Consider the following 21,264-nt stretch of genomic DNA (forward strand, 5'->3'; position numbering starts at 1 on the left):
AGCTTTTCTTTTTTCCTCTGCATATTCTTTTTGACGGACAACATTAACAGAGGGTCTTAATAATTTTGGCTTTTCTATAGGAAAATCAAAGTCTGAACGCATCCATTCCTTGTGGTGATCTAATACTTGAATATTATATTTTTCTACGAATCTATGAATGTCAAACAACACAAATGCAATTTTAAATTCCACACATTTTCCAAATCTCCACTCATTTTAGCAACTGAATGAGGATTGAAAAATTTGAATTTCTCACCAATATGAGAGAATAATGTTTCAATCATACCACGAAAAGCACCAAATTCTTCATTATATTGTGCTTCACTGTATGTTAGATCTTGATTTCTTGGTTTTCTAATTGGAGTTCTGAAATTTGACTCATCAAAATCATATCCTTTTTCTTGCAATTTTTCAATATAATCAGGAATTCCCAAGAAATAACCACCATCAAAATACAATACATCCACACTAGGATCTAATAGTTTTGGGATTCTCTCCATTTGCTTGAACATACCAATGTCTGTATTAGGAGCACATGGTAGGGATTTCGAAATAGCAATTGCTAATTCTTGATTATCCATCAATACTTGAGTTCTTAATCCAGAATCTTTATATTTGTAACTCCAATACTCCCTTTTAGGATATTTGGCTAAATTACTATATTCAATGCGTGTATCATGACCATCTAAAAAAGTGGTTCCATCCTTGAAGCCTTTTTCGTTTTCAATTATACCAGTAAGACATCGAATAATAGGATTTGAAAACATTCTTTGCAAACAAGTGTCAGCCCATTCATTAAGTTGGTCATGAAATTCAACGAAAATTGTGTGATGAATTCTCCATATTGTAGACCTTGCGATAATTCTCCTCTCATTTAAGGATCCGAATGTTTCATTTTCAAGTAACATGTAAAGAATTAATAAGATTTTGCCCACATTACGATAAGGACCTTCTAACCATCCACAGATAGTACCAACAGTATGTAAGAAGATGAATGTAGCAACATATCCAATTCTTTGGCGGACTATTTCTTTAATTCTATTCATTGTAGGAATATCCTTGATATCCTTTCTACCTTTTGATTTCTGAATAATTGGCAGCTCTTCATGCAATACCTTCCATTCATTGGCCACCAATTTTTTGACCTCGATTTCCCTCAATCTCACAGCGTCTTATGATATTTTTTTGAAGTTGAAACTCCCAAGCTAAGTTGAAAAGAAGCTGATTTGGAATGTTTCGGATTCTTTGAAACGCCCCTGAATCTTTGAAACCACCCAATACCTTTGAAACATCCCAAGCTTAAAGGAATGTTTTAATTTTTATGAATTTTGGAACCACTAATGAAACAAGGAACATGCTTTGGAATTTGGAATGACTAATGGGACTGAACCGAGCTTCTTAGTTTTTTCATTCTCTTGCTTCTCAAGTTCCTTCTTGAACTGTTCTTTCATCTTTTCCATTTCTTGTTGATGAAGAGAGGCTCTTTCATTTCCTTGCTTCTCAACTTTCATCACCCATAGATGTGTTGAAGCATTCATTTGCTTGATCTTGTTCACATTAATTCATTAAACAAACCGCAAATAGCATGGTATGAGTCTTGTCTGTTGCTGGACCACCTGTATTTTTGCTTTCCATTAAAGAGGCTTTATAACGCCCATAAATCGGTCTCTTCTTCTTCACCCCTCTTCTTTTCGCCACCTCTCGGTAGAAAGTATCCCCAAAAAAATGCCCATTTCAAAACGAGATGTTTTGTCCCTTTACCGAAAAATTCTTCGGAAAGGAAATGAATCTCTTCAATACACTAACAAGGAATATTTTAGAAGAAGAATAAGAGAAGAATTCGAAATGGCAGACCAAATGATTGGAGATAGCAAGAAAAGACAAACCATTAGAGAAAAAATGTATCGGAAAGGAATGGAATTTCTAAACAGTAACATCGGAGGAATTATTTAAAAGTGCATGGTGTGACCATCATGATGATTTAGCAAGTGGGTAATTTTCTAGCTACCCATCTTGAAGTTTTAATCAAACAACATATCATCAAACCCGTCATCAATGGAATCAAAATTTTTTTTATTTTCTCTTTTTAACTTTTTGCTCTGACGAGTTCAAAGATGATGGAGAGTGCTCATTCGACTGCTTTCTCTTCAATAAACCTTTTGTTGGTGAAAAGGTTAAATCCACTGGTACACTTGGAACAATGTCTTTCTTGGAAAATGTTTTAACTTGGTTCTTATTAAGGTCAATTTTCACTTTCTTCTCTTCCTTTGCAGCTGCGAGCTCAGCAAGCTTCTTTTTCATATTCTTAATTTTTTCAAGCTTGTGTTGCGATTTGTCAGAGGATTGATCATCTTTCTTTGGTGTTGTTTTCTCATTTTGTTGTTCCTCTTGTTGTTTTGGAGTTGTTTCTTGTTTGTCGGAAGATTCATTCATTCTGTCACTCATTTTATCCTCAGCCACAGGTGCTGCTTTCTGTTCTAATTGCTTTTTGGTAGCAGGTTTTTTCTCTTGTTTTTGGCTTTCTTTCTTTTGTGGTTGTTTTGAGTCTTTTTGTGTCTTTTTGGATTCCTTTGTTTGTGAGTTTTGTCGCTGAGAAGTTGGTGAATCTTTGACGTTCTTGTTCGATGGATCTTTCTTTTCAGAAGTTGAGGTACCATTGTTACCTGATGACACTTGTTCCAACTCTGAATACAGATCATCGAGAGTGATAATTCTAATCTTGAATTTCTCGTAATACTCCTTACAAACATCAGAATGCTCATATCCCTCAATATATTTTTCAAACTCTTTCACAATTCGTTCAATGTTAATTGGAAGTGGTCTATCCTTTACAATATGTCTTGTTCTACCAAATTCATCAACAGGTAAATCATCGTCTTCGTCGTCATCATCTTCATTTGCATCTTCTTCATTTACATCCTCATCTTGGCCATTTTCCTCATGGGAGCCCTCTTCATCTTGCATTTCATCATTGTCAGCACTCTCTTCTTCGTTATTACCATATTGTGTGATTTGATATTCAAGCAACAAATCAAACATATCTTCCCTATAAGTTTTGATAATACTATTATTCTTTGTTTCTGCTAAATTTTTCACAAAGAATGTAATGAATTTCATTAGGGCATCCTCATTCAAATGATAGTCGCTGTCATCTTCCACTTGAGGTCCACCATATTGAACCAACTCTAAGAAGAATAATTCTGCAACATGAATCTGTAAAGAAGAGAGCAAATTTCGCTCCTCATTGTTAAAAACTCCATCTTCAAGAATAAAATCAATAAATTCTTCAACCACTTCTGGTTTGTAATGGAAAGTTTTGTTCAAGCAGACAAATGCTTGTTGCATGACCTTTCTTACTAACATTAAATACTTGTCCATTCGGTATCTATCAAGCCTTGGCCATGTTTCAAACAATTCGTCAAAGAACGCTCTCAGAAAGGCAATGGGTAATTCATGAGGATTTTCACTTGTACCCTTTACGCTGTGAATGCATTCCGCCAATAATTGTCCCATCTCGTGTTGTTTAAATTCACCATCACATAACCAAAAACCATACAGACCACCCTTCCATAATTTTCTGAAATCCACAAAGTTTGTTTCCAAATCCAACTTGTTGAATGGTGCGTCCTTCAAGAAGGGAATAAATCTACCTGTAGCACTCGTTCTAATACCTTCATCTGTGGCAGCCAAGTCCTTGGTGAGTCGGATGACATTCTCTCGATGTTTCGCTTGTTCTTGGGAAGAGAGAGATGGAGTACTTGTTGTTGAGGCTCCTTTCGCGACTTCGGAAGAGTTTGCTGATGGAGTAGTTTGTTTGTTTGGAGTCTTCTTCTTTGAATGTTGTTGTTGTTGGGTTTGAATATTGTTGTTGGAGTCGGAATTTGTGGCACCACCAACAACAGCATCACTGCTTTTAGTTCCTGGTTGATTAGTGTCCTTGGCGAGATTCTTCTTCTTGCTGAGGGAGGCCTTTTGCTTTTTGCTCATTTTTTTTTCAAACACTCGCCCAAAATTTTGAACTTGTCGGAAAGACGTGGAACGAAATTCTCTCCTTTGAAAAAGACAACCCAAGGAACCAGACAGGAAATGCTTCATGAGTTAATTGCTCTTAACATGATCTAAATGATGTGAAAAAGGTAATTTGAAAGTGAGTCCTTTGAAATTGTCATTCCAAAAATTTTCGGAAGATGAAGCATACCGAGCGCGCCAATTCATCCTGCAAAAAAATAAGAAAAAGCCTGACTCTGGCTGCTGCACGATACTCTACGGGTTCTATCCTTTCTCGCCTCCTCTTCTGAATTTTTTATCTTCCTCATCACACCACATACACAATCCATCATCATGAACGCCGCAGATTTCAGCCAACTTTTGGTGGTGCTTGCCTCCAATGACAATCAAGCTCGTGCACAAGCCGAACAAATGCTGGAGAATTTAAAAGTCAATGATTTGGTAAGTAGTACTCATTATCATCACGTGGTAGTAATTTTAGTAACCACTTTCAATATTGATAATTCTCTATCTATATTCTATCATTAGCCTAAATTTATGATTTTGTTGGTATCTGAGCTTGCCGATGAAACAAAACCAAACCATCTCAGACAGTTGGCCGGTCTTCAATTGAAAAACGTTCTCGAGTCCAGGGATCCACAAAAGAAAGCATTATTAGAACATCAGTGGATGAGACAAGACGAAGAAACAAAGACACAAATCAGAAACAAAGTTCTCCTCACGCTCCACTCATCAGCCATCGAAGCAAGAAAAACAGCTGCTCAAGTGCTTGCTGAATTTGCTTCCGTAGATTTAGTAAACAATCAATGGTTGAATGTTATTGATGCCATCTTAAAGAACATTTCAGAACCACAATCAGTTTTTGGTATTCAATCTAGTTTAATGGCCATTGGTTTTCTGTGTGATATGTGCCGAGCTCCTGCTCTCAAACATAATACAAATCAAATTCTTACAGCAGTTATTCAAGGAATGAGAGAAACAACGAATAATGATATCAAATTGGCAGCTACCGAAGCATTGGTGAATTGTCTTGTCTTTGTTCAAGAAAACTTTGAGAGAGATGTAAGTAATTTATATTTTCTTGAACACGGTTACGAGATTTAATCCTTTTCATTCATACTTGTGAACACACAATAGTCGGAAAGAAATTATATTATGGAAACCGTATGCCAATCCACACAAAGCCCTGATGCTAGAATTAGACGAGTTGCATTTGAATGTTTGGTAAAGATTGGATATTTGTACTACGACAAGCTGAAACCATACATGGAAGCTATATTTACTGTAAGTACTCTATCGCTTTTTCGTAGATCATTCATATTCATCATCCTACTTTGTTTCGTGAACATTCACTTTGAACACGCACCACGTTCCCTTTCCTTACAGATTACAACTAAAGCTTTAACAGATCCAAATGAACATGAAGATGTTCAACTCCAAGCTATTGAATTCTGGACTTCACTTGCCGAAACTGAGGCCATCATTTTAGAAGAAATGGAAATTGCTCAAGAGAATAACATTACTCCAGACAGAGAATGTTACAACATCATTTCACAAGCTCTCTCTCCATTGGTTAACCTCATGACACAATGTCTTGTAAGACAAAGTGAATACCAAGAAGACGGCGATATGTGTGTGAGCAATTACGCTAGCAACTGTATTGCCGCTATGGCGTTAGTAACTGGAGAAAGTATTGTTAACGAAATTATGCCATTCGTTTCTAACAATATTAACAACCAAGATTGGCACTTTAAGGAAGCAGCTACTTTGGCATTTTCTGCTATTTTGGACGGACCAAGACAAGGAGACCGAATGAACGATCTCATCAATAGAGCTATGCCATTCCTTCTTGCCCATGTTTCTGATCCAGTACTTCTTGTGAAGGATACATCTGTTTTCGCATTGGGAAGAATTGCTGAATTCCACCCTGATCCTTTGATTGATCACCACTTGGAAAATGTTTTGAAAGCGCTTAGTGTTGCGGTGAACGACGAGGCACGTATTTGCAGTAAGGCATGTTGGACCATCTTGCACATTGCTGAAGCACTATCGCCCGAGGGTGGTGACGAAAAACAAACTTATCCTTTATCACCCTATTTCAAGACATTGGCCGAAATGCTTTTGGCTTCTACTCTCAGAGAAGACTCTAGTGAGTATAATCTCAGAATTAATGCTTACGAAGCATTGTCAGCTCTTGTTCACAGCGCTGCTAGAGATACATTTGAAATCTTGGACATGATTGTTGCAGAGTTGTTGAACAGACTTGAACATACCCTTACACTTCCTCAAACCGAAGAGGTTTGTCTTATTCAAGGATTAATGTGCGGATCTCTCCAAGTTGCAGCTAGAAAGCTTGAATTCAGAATTGTGAAACACGCAGACAGAATTATGACATTCTTGTTGAAGATCTTTGACTCAAAGAGTGTCAATGTACATGAAGAAGCCTTCCTTGCTGTTGGTGCAGTTGCCTCTGCTCTTTCACAAGATTTTGATAGATACATGCCACACTTTTTACCATTTCTTCTCAGAGGATTACAAACCTATCAATATGAGCAAATTTGTGTCGTTTCGGTCAATATTATTGGAGATTTGTGTATTGCTTTGAGAGAAAAGCTGTTCAATTACACTGATGCCATTATGGAGCAATTGCTGAAGAATTTACAAACCAACGAGTTGCACAGAAACGTGAAGCCAAATATCATTGCCTCTTTCGGCGATATTGCTTTGGCTATTGGAGCAAGATTTGAAAAGTATTTGGCATTTGCCGGGAACGTTCTTATTCAAGCATGTGAAGCACAAGTGGACACATCAAGTGAAGAAATGGTTTCGTATTTGAATTTGCTTAGAGAGAATGTATTGGAAGCTTACATTGGTATTTTACTTGGTTTTAAGAAGGAAAATCCTCAAGCATTTATTCCATATGTAGATCCTTTGTTGTCCTTTGTGAAAGTCGTTTTTGAAGATCCAAATACCGATCAAGAGGTTTTCAAGAATGCTGTTTCCATTGTTGGTGACTTGGCAAACGTGTATGAAATGAAGATCAAGCACTCTTTGCAACATGAATTTATCAAAAATATGATTGAAGATGCTTGCAACTCACAAGATCAAGAAACGAAACAACGAGGAAACAAGGCAAAGAAGAGTCTCAAGAAGATTTCACTTTTCTAAGATTGAACCTCAGAGAACATTCATTATAACACTTTTCCGTGACCATTGCCACTTTATCCCACCACCATCTTTCACCATCCACCTTTACACTCACCACTACCACATGACTATCCTTTTCACCAATCATCAAATAATTTATGCACTCCCATCCACGTTCACACTCCACCCAACCTTTTGAATCGATTACCTCACATGTAATCAGTCATCACCCATAGTTCAATAAACACTTCACACATACACTTGAAAACAATTAATCACCATTATTATAGTAAGGACCTTCAAGCTTGTCCTCAAGTAAAGATTATGGACACTTAGAACTAAATTTTATTGACAACACAATCAATCAACTGCTTCATGGCTAATTTGCCAATTTTAGGTTGTTTCAGTCTATTTTGGAATTCTTTAGAAAAAGTAAGACAAATAATTAATGGTTTTTCAAGGACTGTCATTGGCATGGGTGGTTCCATCAAATCAGGAATTTGCATGTTTGATCGTTGTTGTTTTGGTTTATATAATTCTTCAATTAGTAACCGTGCAAAAATTGTTTCAACATCAAGAAAGCTTTCATCACTTTCGAGCGATGGAGCTCTTTTGCCAAATAATGTTCTCACAGAATATGTGGGTTCAGGAAGTTGACTGAAATCATCATCATAATCATCGTCATAATTTTGAGAAACAGTCATTGTTAAAGCATTGGAGTTGTCTTTTTCTGCTTTAATGATAGTGCCTGCAAGTGCATCTAATTGTGAAATAATAAAAACAATTTTATCCGCGAATACAATCCGAACAACTTCTGTATGGTAGGTTTCTTCAATGTTGAATGCTCTATTCGCGACATGAATCGGAAATGCATTGTATCCTTGTTGATCTGTAATTTCATGAAATTGATGTTGTGATGGTGGAAAAGGAGCATTGGATCCGAGTTGGTTTGATGACGAGGAAGAACAAGTGTTGATCATTTTTTGTTTTACAAAATATTAACAATTAAGCGCTTAGATTCACTTTGAAGTGTACTGTTGAACAATTTATTTACATGTGTGATTTTAAATGCAAACATATTCTATTATCGCTTTTGGATAGAATCGTCTACAATAAGACCCCAATTTCCTGAGTGGCAAATCCAAGTAATTTTCTTGCCTTCCAAAGCCATCTTGGCGTACTTTGTCTTCTTTTCCTTGTTTTGTTCAATGTACACAACTCCATCCACTCTCACGTATCGACATGAACTGTCATTCATTTGTATACCAAATGTCATTCCATTAATAGTCACTGTAGAATCTCTACTATGAATTGCATTATGAATCTTCAAAATATCAGCATCAGTTACAACATAGCCTCCCAGAGAAGTAGCATCATCAGATCTTGGAGTAACAGTGTCATCATCGACCATTGCATCCATTGAGGAAGAAGAAGGTGCTACTGCTGTTGGTTTGACAAGTGTCACTTCTCCACTTGCAGCATTATTGATGTGAGCTTGCATGGTTGGATCCATCATGTTGTGCTCTGTGGCTTCACGATAGATCAATCCACAAAACATTTCGACGGTCTTTTCAAAGTTATCTAAATGATAGACACTTCCACCAGTTTCAGAAGCAATGGTTTGGTAAAATTCTTGAGAGCCGAACATGTTACCACATTTCACAGAGTGAACCTTAATATGGTAATCATCGAATAACTTCTTGGCTTCTTCTTTCCAATCAATTCCAAACCATTCACTAGGTTTATGAGGACTTGCATCACCAATCACAACAAGTGAACGAATGGTGTAGGTATTTTCAACTGGAACCCAAGACATGGCCTGAGCTTCTTTCAGAACTGCTTCATAACATTCATCCGTGTCATAACCAGAAGTTCTTTCTACAGATTGTACAAATGAAGTAATTTGTTCAATATCTGTTGTGAAATCCAATTTTGAAATGGCATATTTTCCTCTTGCATCTTGATAGTCACCATGACAAATCACTGCAATTTCTAAACCTCTAATGTCATTCATTAATTGTTGACATATCGTTTGCAACTTGAATTTCAAGTTATCCAAATAAGAATACATGGATCCAGTCGTATCAAAACTGAAACAAATCTGAACAGGTGGAACATGATCTGAGTCACTTTGCAATTTGTGATTATTTCCAGGCACATAGTAACAACCTGTCAGTAAATCATTAATACTCAATCCTCCATATCTGGAATTGTTAGTATTGGCCAAAGAAGATATGGCCCACTTGGTAGCATCCTCTCTGCCTGAGAACATTTTGTTTCCGGGTGTCTTTTCCAAGAGTTTTGTTTTAGCTTCGGATGGAGAGGTATAAACCTTATATTTGGGATTTTTGAAATCATTGTAAGGAGTAACCACAACAGAAGATGTGAATGCGGTTGAGGTGGAAGAGAAGAAGGATGATGATGATGATGATTTGGAGCTTCGGATGGATTTCTTGATCGAGTCTTTCTTCTTCTTGGTATCTAGTTTTGCTTTTTCCCTTCTCTTGGCAGTGGTCTTTTCAGTACTGGTACTCTTGGCTTTGAGAGAGGAAGAGCTGGTGGTGATAGATGATGATGATGAGGAGAAGCTTCTTGTTGATGAAGAGGTTGTTGTCAAAGTCTTCTTCTTCTTCTTTTGAGCTTCACGCTTCTTAATTTCCTTCTCGTAATTCTTTCTCAAATCAAAATCACCGACAATGTAGTCTTCCAAATAGCATGGAAGTTTGTGAGTTCTTTCTGGGCGATCGGAAACGGTCATTCTTGTTGTTGTTGTTGCTTGATTTGTTTTGTTGTTGATTTGACATTTCTTCTCGTGTTGGTCTGGTTTTTATTGGAATTGGCTCTTCTCTGAAAATATGGAAAATTCGTTGAAAAAGAGGAAAGAGCAGATTCCACCAAAAAGTGAAAGGGTTTTTTGTTTGTTTGGAGAAAGGACTCCTCGTTGGTTGGCATCTGATTGTGAATGTATACATGATGATCATCACGATATATAAATGATGAAGAAACGTTTCTCGGAGTTGATGATTTGAATCGGACGATAAAAAATGATGAATAGCAAACAAATCACTTCCGCTCTCATGAAATTGGGCAGCCCTCACAATAAGAAATCTAAATTATTATTATTGTTTCCAACATTATCATCACTCAACTTGAAACATCAACGTGAACCTCTCTCATTCTTTCTACGAAAGTCGCACGAGGATGAACGTATTTTTTCCTCTTCTATTGTGATGATGATGATGGGAGGAAATAATATCGCCACGAGAAGGCACTTCTCTCTTTCATCTTTAACGTTGTCGTCGTCATCCACAACAACATCACCTTCTGCAGAGGATGGTAAGCCAAAAACAACAAGTTCCGATTCTTCCGAAGATATTACCATGTTGAGTCTCATACTTTCTTCTATAAAATTTAGAGGACAAGAAGATTTTACTGCAAAGGATCCCTTGAGAAAATATCCCACTTTATATCTTGTGGTTGCATTATTGATTCTTGGATATTCATATGCTATTATTTCTGCCCTTCTTTCATGTATGTTTTTCTAATATTTTGTGAATTCATTCTTACTATGACACGTTGCATTAACAGCCGACATTGTTTTGGAAAAGATCATGTTTGATGAAAATGGTGAATTAAATTTGCAGAAATTAGCTGCTCTTCCATTGAGCTGTATGTAATTTTTGATCAATATTATTGATATTCACAACGAAAACATTCACACAATTTATGCACTCTGTTATGCCACCTTTCAATGCATTCACAATTTAAACATCTGCTAATTAGTATACGCCTTGCATAAATTAAAGGAACACCATTTAAAGGACATTGAGAATGCTCTCTCTACTTCGAATAGAAAATATGCATTGCAACTCTTATTTCAGATGTGTTTAGATCGATCATTAGCAAAAGTGATTTTCAAGGATTCGTATTGTTTTTTCAAAGTAATGGACATTTTGGATACTGATACATCTCTAGATGACAATGAAAAGGAATGGGCGGTCGCTTTACTTAAATTATTTAGTTCTGTTGAGGCCACTCATCCACATCTTCTGGAAAAATTTCATGTTTGGTCCAATCTAAATTTTAAATCGAACGAAAAGTTACAGAATCATTACACGACCATATTATATAATTTATTATCCAATAAGGATACACGAAGCCAGTTGACAGAGAAGAGGATTGAGAACTTGCTGCAGCTTTCTTACAATTTGAAAAAGTCAACAAGTGACAATGAAAGGCTTTCTCATATGAATACATATAACTGTGCGACACTGATTAGAACATCAAAATATGACGACGAATCCATCTCAAAACACGATAAAATTATGGACAAATATTTGAAAGATTTCGAATGGGCGAGGTATCTTTCAAATAACATGGCTCTGCCTTTCCTTACATTTGGTTACGCCTACCTTAGATACAGACTTAGAATTAGCAAACTACCACCAATACCAGATATTAATTTGAACAAGCTTGCACTCAAGAACTCTCTTCGTTCAACAATTGTAGTATCCTTGTTGGCATTATCTGTGACAGGTGTTGACTATTTGGAATACAAGAAAGGATTGTATGGTCATTTGGAATACAATTACAGATCTAAGCTAAAATCAAGAGCGACACGTCAAGAAGTTGAGAAAGTGATTGAAAACTTTTTAGGGCCCATTTTCATTGCGTGGATTTTTGGAAAGTATGAATTTATAATTCTTCCATGCATTATTTTACAATTGACAGCAGGCTCCAACCCCAATTTCCTAATGAGACACCGATATGGCCTTCCTGATGATTATGTTAAGGAACAAGAACATTACATTGAGGAAAATACCGAGTCAACAAGAGTCAAATCAAATTAAATTACCAATCATCATCCGATTCAGATTCAGAATCAGAGACTTCATGCAATCTTGCTTTGGAAAACTTATCCATAAGGTACTTCTTGAATCCTTCTTTTTCCTGTGGTGTGAACTTGGTAATGTCTGGAGGTGGAGAATTTTTCAGCGAGTCCCTCGCGAAGGTTTTAATTTCAGCAAGAAAATCCGCAGGTTTCGATGGAAGCTCTGGCTTTTTTTCCTCAGTCACAACAACAGAAACAGGTCTGTTGGGTCTTGTTGTTGGATGCCCAGCGCTGTTTTCAGAGCTATGAATCAAAGGTGGAGGAGGTGGAACAGATCCTGCATTGATCATGGTTGGTGGAGGAGGTGGAATGTTTGATGACGTCTCATTATCAAAGCTGCCATCACTTTCAATGATTGGTGGTGGTGGTGGAGTCGCTTGATATGGAGGTGGAGGAATATTTCCTTGAAGTGAAATTGCCTTTTCTTGAATTAGGGGAGGAGGTGGTGGAATTGATGCTGTTGTACTAGTTCCATTCAATGGCGGTGGGGGTGGAGGAGGAGGAATTGATGCTTGGTTCTTGACTAAGGGAGGAGGTGGAGGAACATTTCCTTGTCCTTGTGGTAATGGGGGAGGTGGAGGGATAGAAACATAACTATCATCAGCATCGTAAGATGGAGTAAGTACGGTTAGTGGCACACTGTCACTTGGATCGCTCTCACCATAAATTGGTGGTGGAGGGGGAATCAGTGTGGATGGTTCCTCCATTTGATGTTGTTGTTCTTGTGCCATTTGGTATTGCTCTTCCATCATTCGTTCCTTGGCCACTTTACGTTCGTATTTGTGCATGTATTTGACAAGCTTCTTTTGCGTTTCTGGATCTTCAGCTTGTTCTGGAGAGAGGCCCAAACCTCCCATCATCTCCATGAGTTCTGGAGGTAGACCTGTCATTTCAAATTTACCAGTGTCTTGATTGATTCCAACATGGGCGACATTCTTAAAGTTTTTAACTTCACCAATACGAATGGATTCCCTTAATGGCCTTCTCAAATCTTGATCTTGTTGGTCTCCTGCTCCTTTCTCCTCCTTCTTTTTGAACATAGACCCGACCGTATCCATTCCTTTCTTAAACATGGATCCGAACCCTCCAAATACACTCGAGGTTCTTGCCTCATCATTCCCTTTTGCCTTCTTGGGCTGTTGCTGCTTGGTGGTTGGAGAGAGATTGGAAGAACTGCCGTTGGATGAAGAAATATTCTCTTGGCTTGATGACCGACTGCTACCGGCACAACTACTACTACTAGAATTCGTACGCCCATTAACGATACTCACAAACTTGGAGGCTGATGTCGTGCTATTCATCTCCAAATTTAACCCAATAATTCTATCATCACTTTCAAAGCTGATAAAGTGATCATTAAGGACATCCATTTGAAACTTTTCGTAGCACTCATGACTCCAAATAAGTTGCTTACTCTCAACACTAAGCATCATGAGTTGAAAGGTATTATTGATCATGTCCTTTCCAAAATACAACACTCCCCACTTTCCCGTATAGGTCCACTCCGATTCATGTTGTAAACATTCATACAAGGTAACAACAATGTTAGCCTCCACACTCTGTATAGAAATATAACAATTTATTTTCATAGAAGCAAGAATCATCATTCATGAACGTTGAAACTCTGGATACTTACCAATCCCTTAGTGGCTGCAAGCACTTCATGAACATCTAACGGAGCGTATAGTTCCTTATTCATATTTTTTATGGTGTGCCTTTTGATGACTCAAGCCAACCACTGTGAGGCCTCGCAATAACAAACCAACAGTAAGGCTGCTGCTCATCACCTTCAAATGCCACCATTAAAGTGTCGGGCTGGAATAAAGGCTTGGCGGATGATGAACAACACTTGCAAAAAAAACTCCCAAAAATGAACAAACGAAAGGCTGAGAAAAGAAAATCATCCTCTCCGAGCAATGGGAGTCATCTTTCTCAAAATCATCAACAACAAGAACAACAAGACTTGTACTCGATTAAGCGTGATGAAAGTCACCTATTATTAGGTGGCGGTGGTACACAAGCCGATGAAGGAGCCATTGAGGAGCGCCTTGAAAAGAGATATCCAAAGAGAGAGAGAAAACCAAAATTTAAGAATGTTGAGGATGCTGTGATGATTGAGGCTGTTTCCGATAAGGAAACTCATGAAGGTAAGTCGTGGCGATGATTACAAAGATGAATGAGTTTTGAATCATGATCATTAGATGATGAAGTGAATGATGTACCATATCTGGATGAAGGCACCGATCAGAGCAATAGTAGTGATGACAGTGTGTTTGAAATGCTGGAAGAGGAGGCTTCTCCAATAGCAAAAGATCAAACCGACGAGCGTATAGTGTTCAATGACAAAGACTTGTCATTCAACACCGCCAAATCAAAGGACAAGTCAAAAAGTAAGTTGTCCCTTCAAAGTTCTCTTAATTTTTTGAATCCTGTCGCTTGTCAAAAGGATTTAATATTCCAAAACATGCTCGCGATATCTTGATGGAGTGGCTTGAAAAGCATTTCGACCATCCATACCCATCTGAAGAGGAAAAGGAAGAGCTTTGTAAAACCACTAAATTAACAATGAACCAAATCAACACATGGTTTGTCAACTCGAGAATACGAATTTGGAAACCTAAAGTTGAACCTGGCCAAAAAGAAAGAATCAAGGAAGAAAAAGCATCGTCCTCTTCATCCCAAACGCCAAAATCCTGCAAAGATAATACATCAAACAATTCTGGAGAGGTAAAACTTCTTCCAAAGATCAGAATCAATCCTAACAATGCAAACGTGACCAGAACAAATATTGTTGGCTCTCTACCGAACGGTCTTCCAACACCATCAACTGTCATCGGTAGAGGTAATCTTCCCAAGTCGTCAGTTGACTGTTTGCAGAAATGGTTGTTTGATAATTTTAATCATCCTTATCCATCAGATGCTGAAAAAGATGCCCTTGCAACCGAGACTTCACTAACTCTCACACAGGTCAATAATTGGTTCATTAACGCAAGAAGAAGAATATGGAAGCCACTCTTACAAAAACTTAAAGCAAAAGGATTGGACAAAGATGAGTTAATTGCTAAAGGTAAATTGCATGAGATGGCAGCCAAGTTTTTGAAATCAAGCAAAGTTCCTCATGAAATAGAGTCTGGAACGGATCACATGACACCCTCCTCTAAAAAGAGAGGGGTGAAAACGACAAAGACGGAGCATTCTGAGGAAGCAAATGACAATCTCGAAAATGTGCCCTCCACACCAAACAAAAAAAGAAATACATCACAAGGTATGAACAACAACAACAACAACGATGGTGAAACACTACCTGAAAAGTTCAGGGTGGAAAATTTCACAAAACACACCTGTAGAGAGATGGTTCTTCAAAATCTTGAATTATATCAAGAAAATCGTACCTTGCAACATCAATTATGCATCGAACAACAACAAGTTCTAAATTCTTATGAGGAAATTTCATCTAGAAATGATGCCTTAATTGCAGCCATGTACAGATTGGAACAACGACAAGAGGAAATTCGTCGTAACAACGAGCGGCTAAGGCTTCTCATTGAAAAGGCCAAACAAGAAAAGTTGCAAGATCAACGAAAGAACAGAGATTATTTTCTGATTGAAGATCTCTGTAGCTCATTATAATTTTGTATTATAAAGTTTTGCACACTCTTGTACAATACCAGTGTCCTTGCCGAGTCTGTAGTACTTGGAAAGAAAGTCTAAAAAGTTGTCCATAGAACCAATTTCGATATAATTTGAGTTATTTTCTACAACAATATAGGGCGACACATGTTTTTCATTCCAGAAAGACTTCATTAATGAATTGGACGTAAATTTATCCTTCAAATCACGAACTCCGCTTGCAAATTCGTTGTAATTATTGAAGCTTCTAGCCTCTAGTGTTGTCAGTTTAAATTGTTTCATTAAAGACTCAATCACACATTTTGCAATATCGTAATCTTTGTGACGCTTTTCTGCATTTCCCAAAACAAAGTAGCGGCTTGGACTATTTAATAACATTTCTTGCGTTAGTGTATCCTTTGTGAGATGGCTGTAAAAACTTTTTCTTTTGTATTCGATTGATGGGTTAGATAATGTCTTTTTGACATAAAATTGATAAAACACGATCTGCATAAATACTACGGTTAACAAAAATCCAATCTTAAAAATCATTGATGAGTTCCATAATCGATCCAGAATACGGCTCAAAGGAGGTAAATTATGTTGATCATTATTCATAATTGATTTTGAAGATGATGATGAAAATAATACACTTGAATAGGTTTCGGAAATGGGTGATTCGGGTTGTATAGATGTCGTGGTAGTACTTGATAAATTTCCTCCTGCATGTTCATGCCAAACACCACCACGATGATCATCTCCCATTACATTGGTTCGAGATTTACTTCTTGATTGTACCGACAATAAACGATCTTCAACCTCATGATCGGAAGAAGCAGCTGAAGGCAAATTCAAAGACATTTTTTATTCAAATTTTATTTGTTGAATCCAAATATGGAATGTGTGAGTTCGAATCAGAATATGAGAAAGAAACTTGTAAGGAGATTCAAGGAAACTTGGTTGTTTCACCATATTTGGAAGACTCATCATCCTGTTATTTGGTATTTTCTTCAATTGTTTTTTGAAGTAATTGAGGATCATTCAAAAAGGCCATTTCGACTCGATCCTTCTCCTCCTCACTCACTGTGTTTGCAAATACCTTTCTCATAAAATCTGACACCACGTGACGATACAGAATGGAATCATTTTGGCTTAACTTTAGAAAGTTACATTTTGGAGGAGAAGAATGATGTTGATCTTCAGAAAATTCTCCATCATAGAGTGGAACAATTTCTTGACCTAATTGTTGTTCATACCATTCCACCATCATTCTTCTCTCATCGGGATGTAATGAAAGAAATTCTTCTTTTGCGGGTTGGAAATAATCGGCAAGCATCTGTTCGTCATTTAAAAGGAAGGATGGAAATTTCCATGATTTTGACATTCGTTGTGAAAAAATGATACAATCGACGATTCTATCTGCTTTAATTTTCAGTTTCAGTACATCCATGGTGTTCATGTTGTTGTTGTTGTTGTTGTTGTTGAAGGAGTGTATCTGTTGGGGTGTGTTGTGATTTTTTTGTGTGTCACGTTTTTGAAAGTAGCATTTCAAATTTGGCCAATTTTTGAAAAATCAGACCTTAGTCATGGGATCAAGATGAATTCCATTTTGTGTTTTTTCAAATGATGAACGGATGTGCATGGTCCTTACACCATTACAGTGAAATTAATAAGGTCCATTTAGTGAAGAATTTATTCAAAGGGTTGTTCTCTCCATTTGTGAATGATCTCTTGTGAAATGTGACATCCTTAGAAAAATGTCAAAACGTGATCACAGTCACCTTCATTCATCACTTCATCGCCAATCAGAATCCACTCTCGATAATTCATTGATCAAACAAGGTGATGATGTGAATGAAAAAGATTATGAAAAGAACAAGAAACAAAAGATATTAATGGATCGATCACAAAACTTCATCACTACAAGAAAGAAAATGTAAAATTGATCATTTGTGATTTTTCTCGAAAAACTCATGGTGAGAATTTTGAGAATCTTCGTAGATGGGAAATATCACTGAAAAAGAAATTCTTATTACAACAAGAAGGAAAGAAGAAATGGCTCGAAAATCGTGAATTGAAATTTAAAAAGTTCTTTCCTGTTGAGTTTATGAATGACAAGGAATTTATTTTGGATTACATTAAAAAGTATGGTTATGGATTGGAATACGCATCCACACAATTGCGAGGGGATCGAGAGTTTGTGTTGAAAGTGGTTCAACAAATGACAAGTGACAGCAGCACCTCAGAAAAACAATTTGGCGTCATGGTCATGGGATTACATTTCCTCAGAACTTAAACATGACAAGCAATTTGCTTTAAATCTTGATGGTTCTTTGAGAAATGCATCTCCAGAGCTTTTTTACAAACAAATATTATTAAGAGTTATAAAGAATGGTTTTCTCGATGTTGTGCCCTTGGGAATTGCCAATGACAAGGAATTTATATTACAAGCAATCAAAATCAACTGTCTTTCCGTTGTGACATCTCAATACTTTCGTTTTTTAAATGATAAGGAAATCATCTTAGAAGCAGTGAAGAATAATGGATAGGCGTTAAAGTATGTAGCGAGTGAAGAATTGCAGAAAGATCCTGAATTGGTGATAGAAGCTGTCAAATGCAATGGTTATGTAAGGGAGTACAATGATGAATTATATCAAGCAAGAATGCAATATTGTTATCATGATGCTTATTTGGAAAACTCGGACAAACATCATTAAGGTGTCATGATTGTATTGGAATCTAGTAATGTCTGATAGATAATATTATGAGAGCTCAGTAAAACCAATCTGTAAATATTGTTTCTTTATAAAGAAAATTGTTCGCAACATTCTTTGGAAAATGAAATTACCACTCACCTCACCACAAGCAGGAACATGATATGGACTTGCTTCTGTGGATCGAACATCCGGTCGTAGTGAAACATGTTCCAGTATGAGAAAGAAGAGCTCAAATTTGGAATTGAATCACCACATTGTTAAAAAACGTCAAGAAAAAAATGTCCTTCCAGAAGAAGAATCCAGCAACAGCAGTACTACTTTTATTGCTGCTGCTTACCTTCGCTTTTTGCTTGGTTAGCACTGTCAAAGTACAAGCAGGTACATGTGTGAAACATATATTTTCATGTTGTCCCATGATTGAGTTCTCTGTTGAAGAAAAAGCAATTTCATATTATGAGAATACAACATGCACAGAGATTGCAAAGTTTGCTGCCTCTCCTGACAACATCAATCCTGAATGTCTTTCTGCCCATATTGTATTTGTTTGTAGAAAAAGAATTGGTCATTGTCAATCTCCAACAAATACTGTACGTTGATATTTAATGGTGATGAACGATTTCATCTCAATTTTGAATAATGTTCTTTGTTGAACAATTATCATCAGATGGTCTACAGAGCATGTAACGATGTTTGTTATCGTAGATATACCAAGTGTGTACCAAAACAAACCTATCTCCAAACCACATGCAATATATTCCCTTTTGTTCCTTGTTATAGTACTTCTACTGATGCGTTGGTAGACAGAATTGCGAAGGAATTCCAATGGCTGATGAAATGATGTTGTTCGAGAAAGAAGAAGATGAAGAAGAATAATCAACAAAGCTTTCTCTTTAGCGAAATAAACCATTCAAAAGATCTTTTGTTCTTGAAACAAAAATTAAGGCAACCTCACTGAAGAATCCAAATTCATCCAAGTCACGAAGCAGGAAATCCGTGCAGGCATCACGTCATGAGTTTGAGGGAGAAAGTATTGCTTTAAAAATTCTTCAGTCTAACTGTGACAATGGGCTACGTTAAGGCGAATGCAACAACACATTCTCTCATCATCACTGCAAATGAGCTTGCTTGAGGTCGGGTCTGTGGCCATCAAATCAAGACCATTTTCTATTGTTTCCTTGATCGATTCAGTCGAAACTATCTGTGGTACCACAATTGTGATGTCTAGTGTGTGATTTGGACTCTTTTCGTTTGTGTTTGGTATTGGTGAAGCTTTTCAAGCAGTGCTTTTAACCCAGATCCCATTTGCTAAAAAAGAATACATGAATAAACGAGAAGTCGCACTCGTAAAAAAGTCAAACTTACCACTTCTTGATTTTTCATAGAGGCAAGAACATTTGGATCGCAATAGAATGCTTCATCATTCAATAGTTGATCTAATGTAACGTTTGGAATCTGCGTTTGAGAACTGGAAGAACTTTCATGAGTGAGTGAGAATGGAAAAATGTCATGCAAAATTTTCCTGAAGGAAGCATATAATACTCTGTCCAAATTAATGTCTGTAGCAGCTTTGCAAGGTATACCTGTACACATTTCGTATAGAACAAATCCAAATGCTTCTACAACATTCTTGGCTGAATTCGAAAAGGTATTTCTTGAAAAAAGTAAAAATTGATCCTCTAAACAACTTAATTTGCAGGTATAAGGTACACTGGAAGAAATATCATTGGCCTTTTCGATCAAGATATTCTTTGTTGATAGATGGGTAAATTCCACTCCTATGAGTTGAAGTGCTTTTAAGGCACACAATATTTGACCAGAAAGTTGGCTAATGCTATCTGGATCCATAAAAGATTGTATGTTTGGATTTTCTCGCTTTGTTTTCTCCAACAAATCAAATAAAGAACCTTCACTCATATGAGGAACAAGAGTAAAACATTTTCCTTGCCCATCTAAATCAATATGTATGACATTAAGAATATACGGCGATAATTGACCAAGGCCTGTCATAAATTGCAAGAATGCTCTCTTGCATGTTAAATCGGTCATTAATGAGAATGGTTGATTCATAGTACTCGTGCAAATCACTGTTGCTAGAGTGTTTTTGGATGACACATGCTCACAAAACACAAATGTTTTGAAAGGAGTATTCTTGGTATGTGTTTTCTTTGAATCGAGCAATAGTTTCAATATTTCCTTCTTTTCTACAAGCTCATAATCCGTTGTTCTCAAGAAAAGTTTTACTTGGAATAACAGCTCAGAAGATACTGTAAAATTCTCCTCCGAATGTTCCCCTGTTCGTTTCGAGGAACGAGGCGTGAATAAATTAGAGAAGCCTTCCAGCCATGATGAATTTTCATCTTGCTGATGATGATGATGAGGTTGATTATAGTAACCACTCAAATTTTTGCTACTGGCCAAAGGCAATGTTTCCTCGACTTCATCGTTTAAACTTTGAGAGTGTCGGGATGATTTTCTAAATAATCCTCCAGTCGCGAGCAACCAAAGAGGTTCCGAGTTGCCATCTCTTCTCCTTCTTCGTGTGATAAATCTATAGACCAATAATAAAACACATAAAACAAAAACTAAAATGACTATCAATACGGGTACAATGAATTCGGGTCGCAGCACAAAAGGAAGAGAGTTTGAATTTCCCATTTTTTTGAACGGTTTCTTTTGGATCGTTCACAATTCAAGCAAGAATTGAAAATTTTCCGAAAAAGTATGATGCATTCGATGTCAAATTTCGAACCAGCAAGAGAATTTATTATTGGGCTCTAACCTTTTATTATTGAAACAACCAGTGAAATCCTTTCTTTGTTAAAATGGATTGCACTTTCCCGCCAAAATTTGGTACAAAAAATCAATTAAAAAAATTGTCGTGTTTTCAAGATT

At 36.9% G+C, this 21,264-nt stretch overlaps 11 protein-coding genes across 11 annotated transcripts in view; 3 read left to right on the forward strand and 8 right to left on the reverse strand.

Annotated features, from left to right (window-relative positions):
* The window catches only part of FDP41_005105 (uncharacterized protein), a gene marked incomplete at both ends in the record, with an annotated part of 786 nt that extends 684 nt beyond the window's left edge, over window positions 1-102 (reverse strand). The window contains one exon of the mRNA XM_044708594.1: window positions 1-102. This exon is cut by the window's left edge and continues 684 nt beyond it. Coding sequence (XP_044560491.1) covers window positions 1-102 — 102 coding nt within the window.
* Window positions 103-143: 41 nt separating this feature from the next.
* FDP41_005106 (uncharacterized protein) lies at window positions 144-767 on the reverse strand (the record flags this gene model as incomplete). Its single annotated transcript, XM_044708595.1, has 1 exon — window positions 144-767. One exon carries the CDS (start codon window positions 765-767, stop codon window positions 144-146), a length of 624 nt encoding a protein of 207 aa, XP_044560492.1.
* Window positions 768-2,073: 1,306 nt separating this feature from the next.
* Window positions 2,074-3,987, reverse strand: FDP41_005107 (uncharacterized protein; the record flags this gene model as incomplete). Its single annotated transcript, XM_044708596.1, has 1 exon — window positions 2,074-3,987. One exon carries the CDS (start codon window positions 3,985-3,987, stop codon window positions 2,074-2,076), a length of 1,914 nt encoding a protein of 637 aa, XP_044560493.1.
* A 354-nt stretch (window positions 3,988-4,341) lies between these two features.
* Window positions 4,342-7,176, forward strand: FDP41_005108 (uncharacterized protein; the record flags this gene model as incomplete). The annotated part of the gene is made up of 4 exons (XM_044708597.1): window positions 4,342-4,449; window positions 4,537-5,070; window positions 5,146-5,292; window positions 5,395-7,176. The coding sequence occupies 4 exons, from the start codon at window positions 4,342-4,344 to the stop codon at window positions 7,174-7,176; spliced, it is 2,571 nt and encodes an 856-aa protein (XP_044560494.1).
* Window positions 7,177-7,493: 317 nt separating this feature from the next.
* On the reverse strand, window positions 7,494-8,135 carry FDP41_005109 (uncharacterized protein; the record flags this gene model as incomplete). The annotated part of the gene is made up of 1 exon (XM_044708598.1): window positions 7,494-8,135. The coding sequence occupies one exon, from the start codon at window positions 8,133-8,135 to the stop codon at window positions 7,494-7,496; it is 642 nt and encodes a 213-aa protein (XP_044560495.1).
* Window positions 8,136-8,239: 104 nt separating this feature from the next.
* On the reverse strand, window positions 8,240-9,913 carry FDP41_005110 (uncharacterized protein; the record flags this gene model as incomplete). Its single annotated transcript, XM_044708600.1, has 1 exon — window positions 8,240-9,913. One exon carries the CDS (start codon window positions 9,911-9,913, stop codon window positions 8,240-8,242), a length of 1,674 nt encoding a protein of 557 aa, XP_044560496.1.
* Window positions 9,914-10,199: 286 nt separating this feature from the next.
* FDP41_005111 (uncharacterized protein) lies at window positions 10,200-12,005 on the forward strand (the record flags this gene model as incomplete). Its single annotated transcript, XM_044708601.1, has 3 exons — window positions 10,200-10,686; window positions 10,744-10,824; window positions 10,939-12,005. 3 exons carry the CDS (start codon window positions 10,200-10,202, stop codon window positions 12,003-12,005), a joined length of 1,635 nt encoding a protein of 544 aa, XP_044560497.1.
* Window position 12,006: 1 nt separating this feature from the next.
* FDP41_005112 (uncharacterized protein) lies at window positions 12,007-13,745 on the reverse strand (the record flags this gene model as incomplete). Its single annotated transcript, XM_044708602.1, has 2 exons — window positions 12,007-13,605; window positions 13,683-13,745. The coding sequence occupies 2 exons, from the start codon at window positions 13,743-13,745 to the stop codon at window positions 12,007-12,009; spliced, it is 1,662 nt and encodes a 553-aa protein (XP_044560498.1).
* Window positions 13,746-13,916: 171 nt separating this feature from the next.
* FDP41_005113 (uncharacterized protein) lies at window positions 13,917-15,676 on the forward strand (the record flags this gene model as incomplete). Its single annotated transcript, XM_044708603.1, has 3 exons — window positions 13,917-14,193; window positions 14,248-14,436; window positions 14,493-15,676. The coding sequence occupies 3 exons, from the start codon at window positions 13,917-13,919 to the stop codon at window positions 15,674-15,676; spliced, it is 1,650 nt and encodes a 549-aa protein (XP_044560499.1).
* A 973-nt stretch (window positions 15,677-16,649) lies between these two features.
* On the reverse strand, window positions 16,650-17,114 carry FDP41_005114 (uncharacterized protein; the record flags this gene model as incomplete). Its single annotated transcript, XM_044708604.1, has 1 exon — window positions 16,650-17,114. One exon carries the CDS (start codon window positions 17,112-17,114, stop codon window positions 16,650-16,652), a length of 465 nt encoding a protein of 154 aa, XP_044560500.1.
* A 2,479-nt stretch (window positions 17,115-19,593) lies between these two features.
* On the reverse strand, window positions 19,594-21,027 carry FDP41_005115 (uncharacterized protein; the record flags this gene model as incomplete). The annotated part of the gene is made up of 2 exons (XM_044708605.1): window positions 19,594-19,677; window positions 19,735-21,027. The coding sequence occupies 2 exons, from the start codon at window positions 21,025-21,027 to the stop codon at window positions 19,594-19,596; spliced, it is 1,377 nt and encodes a 458-aa protein (XP_044560501.1).
* Between the last annotated feature and the right edge of the window lie 237 nt (window positions 21,028-21,264).

Source organism: Naegleria fowleri, assembly GCF_008403515.1.
Source record: "Naegleria fowleri strain ATCC 30894 chromosome Unknown tig43, whole genome shotgun sequence".
NCBI classification, from domain to species: Eukaryota; Heterolobosea; class Eutetramitea; order Acrasida; family Naegleriidae; genus Naegleria; species Naegleria fowleri.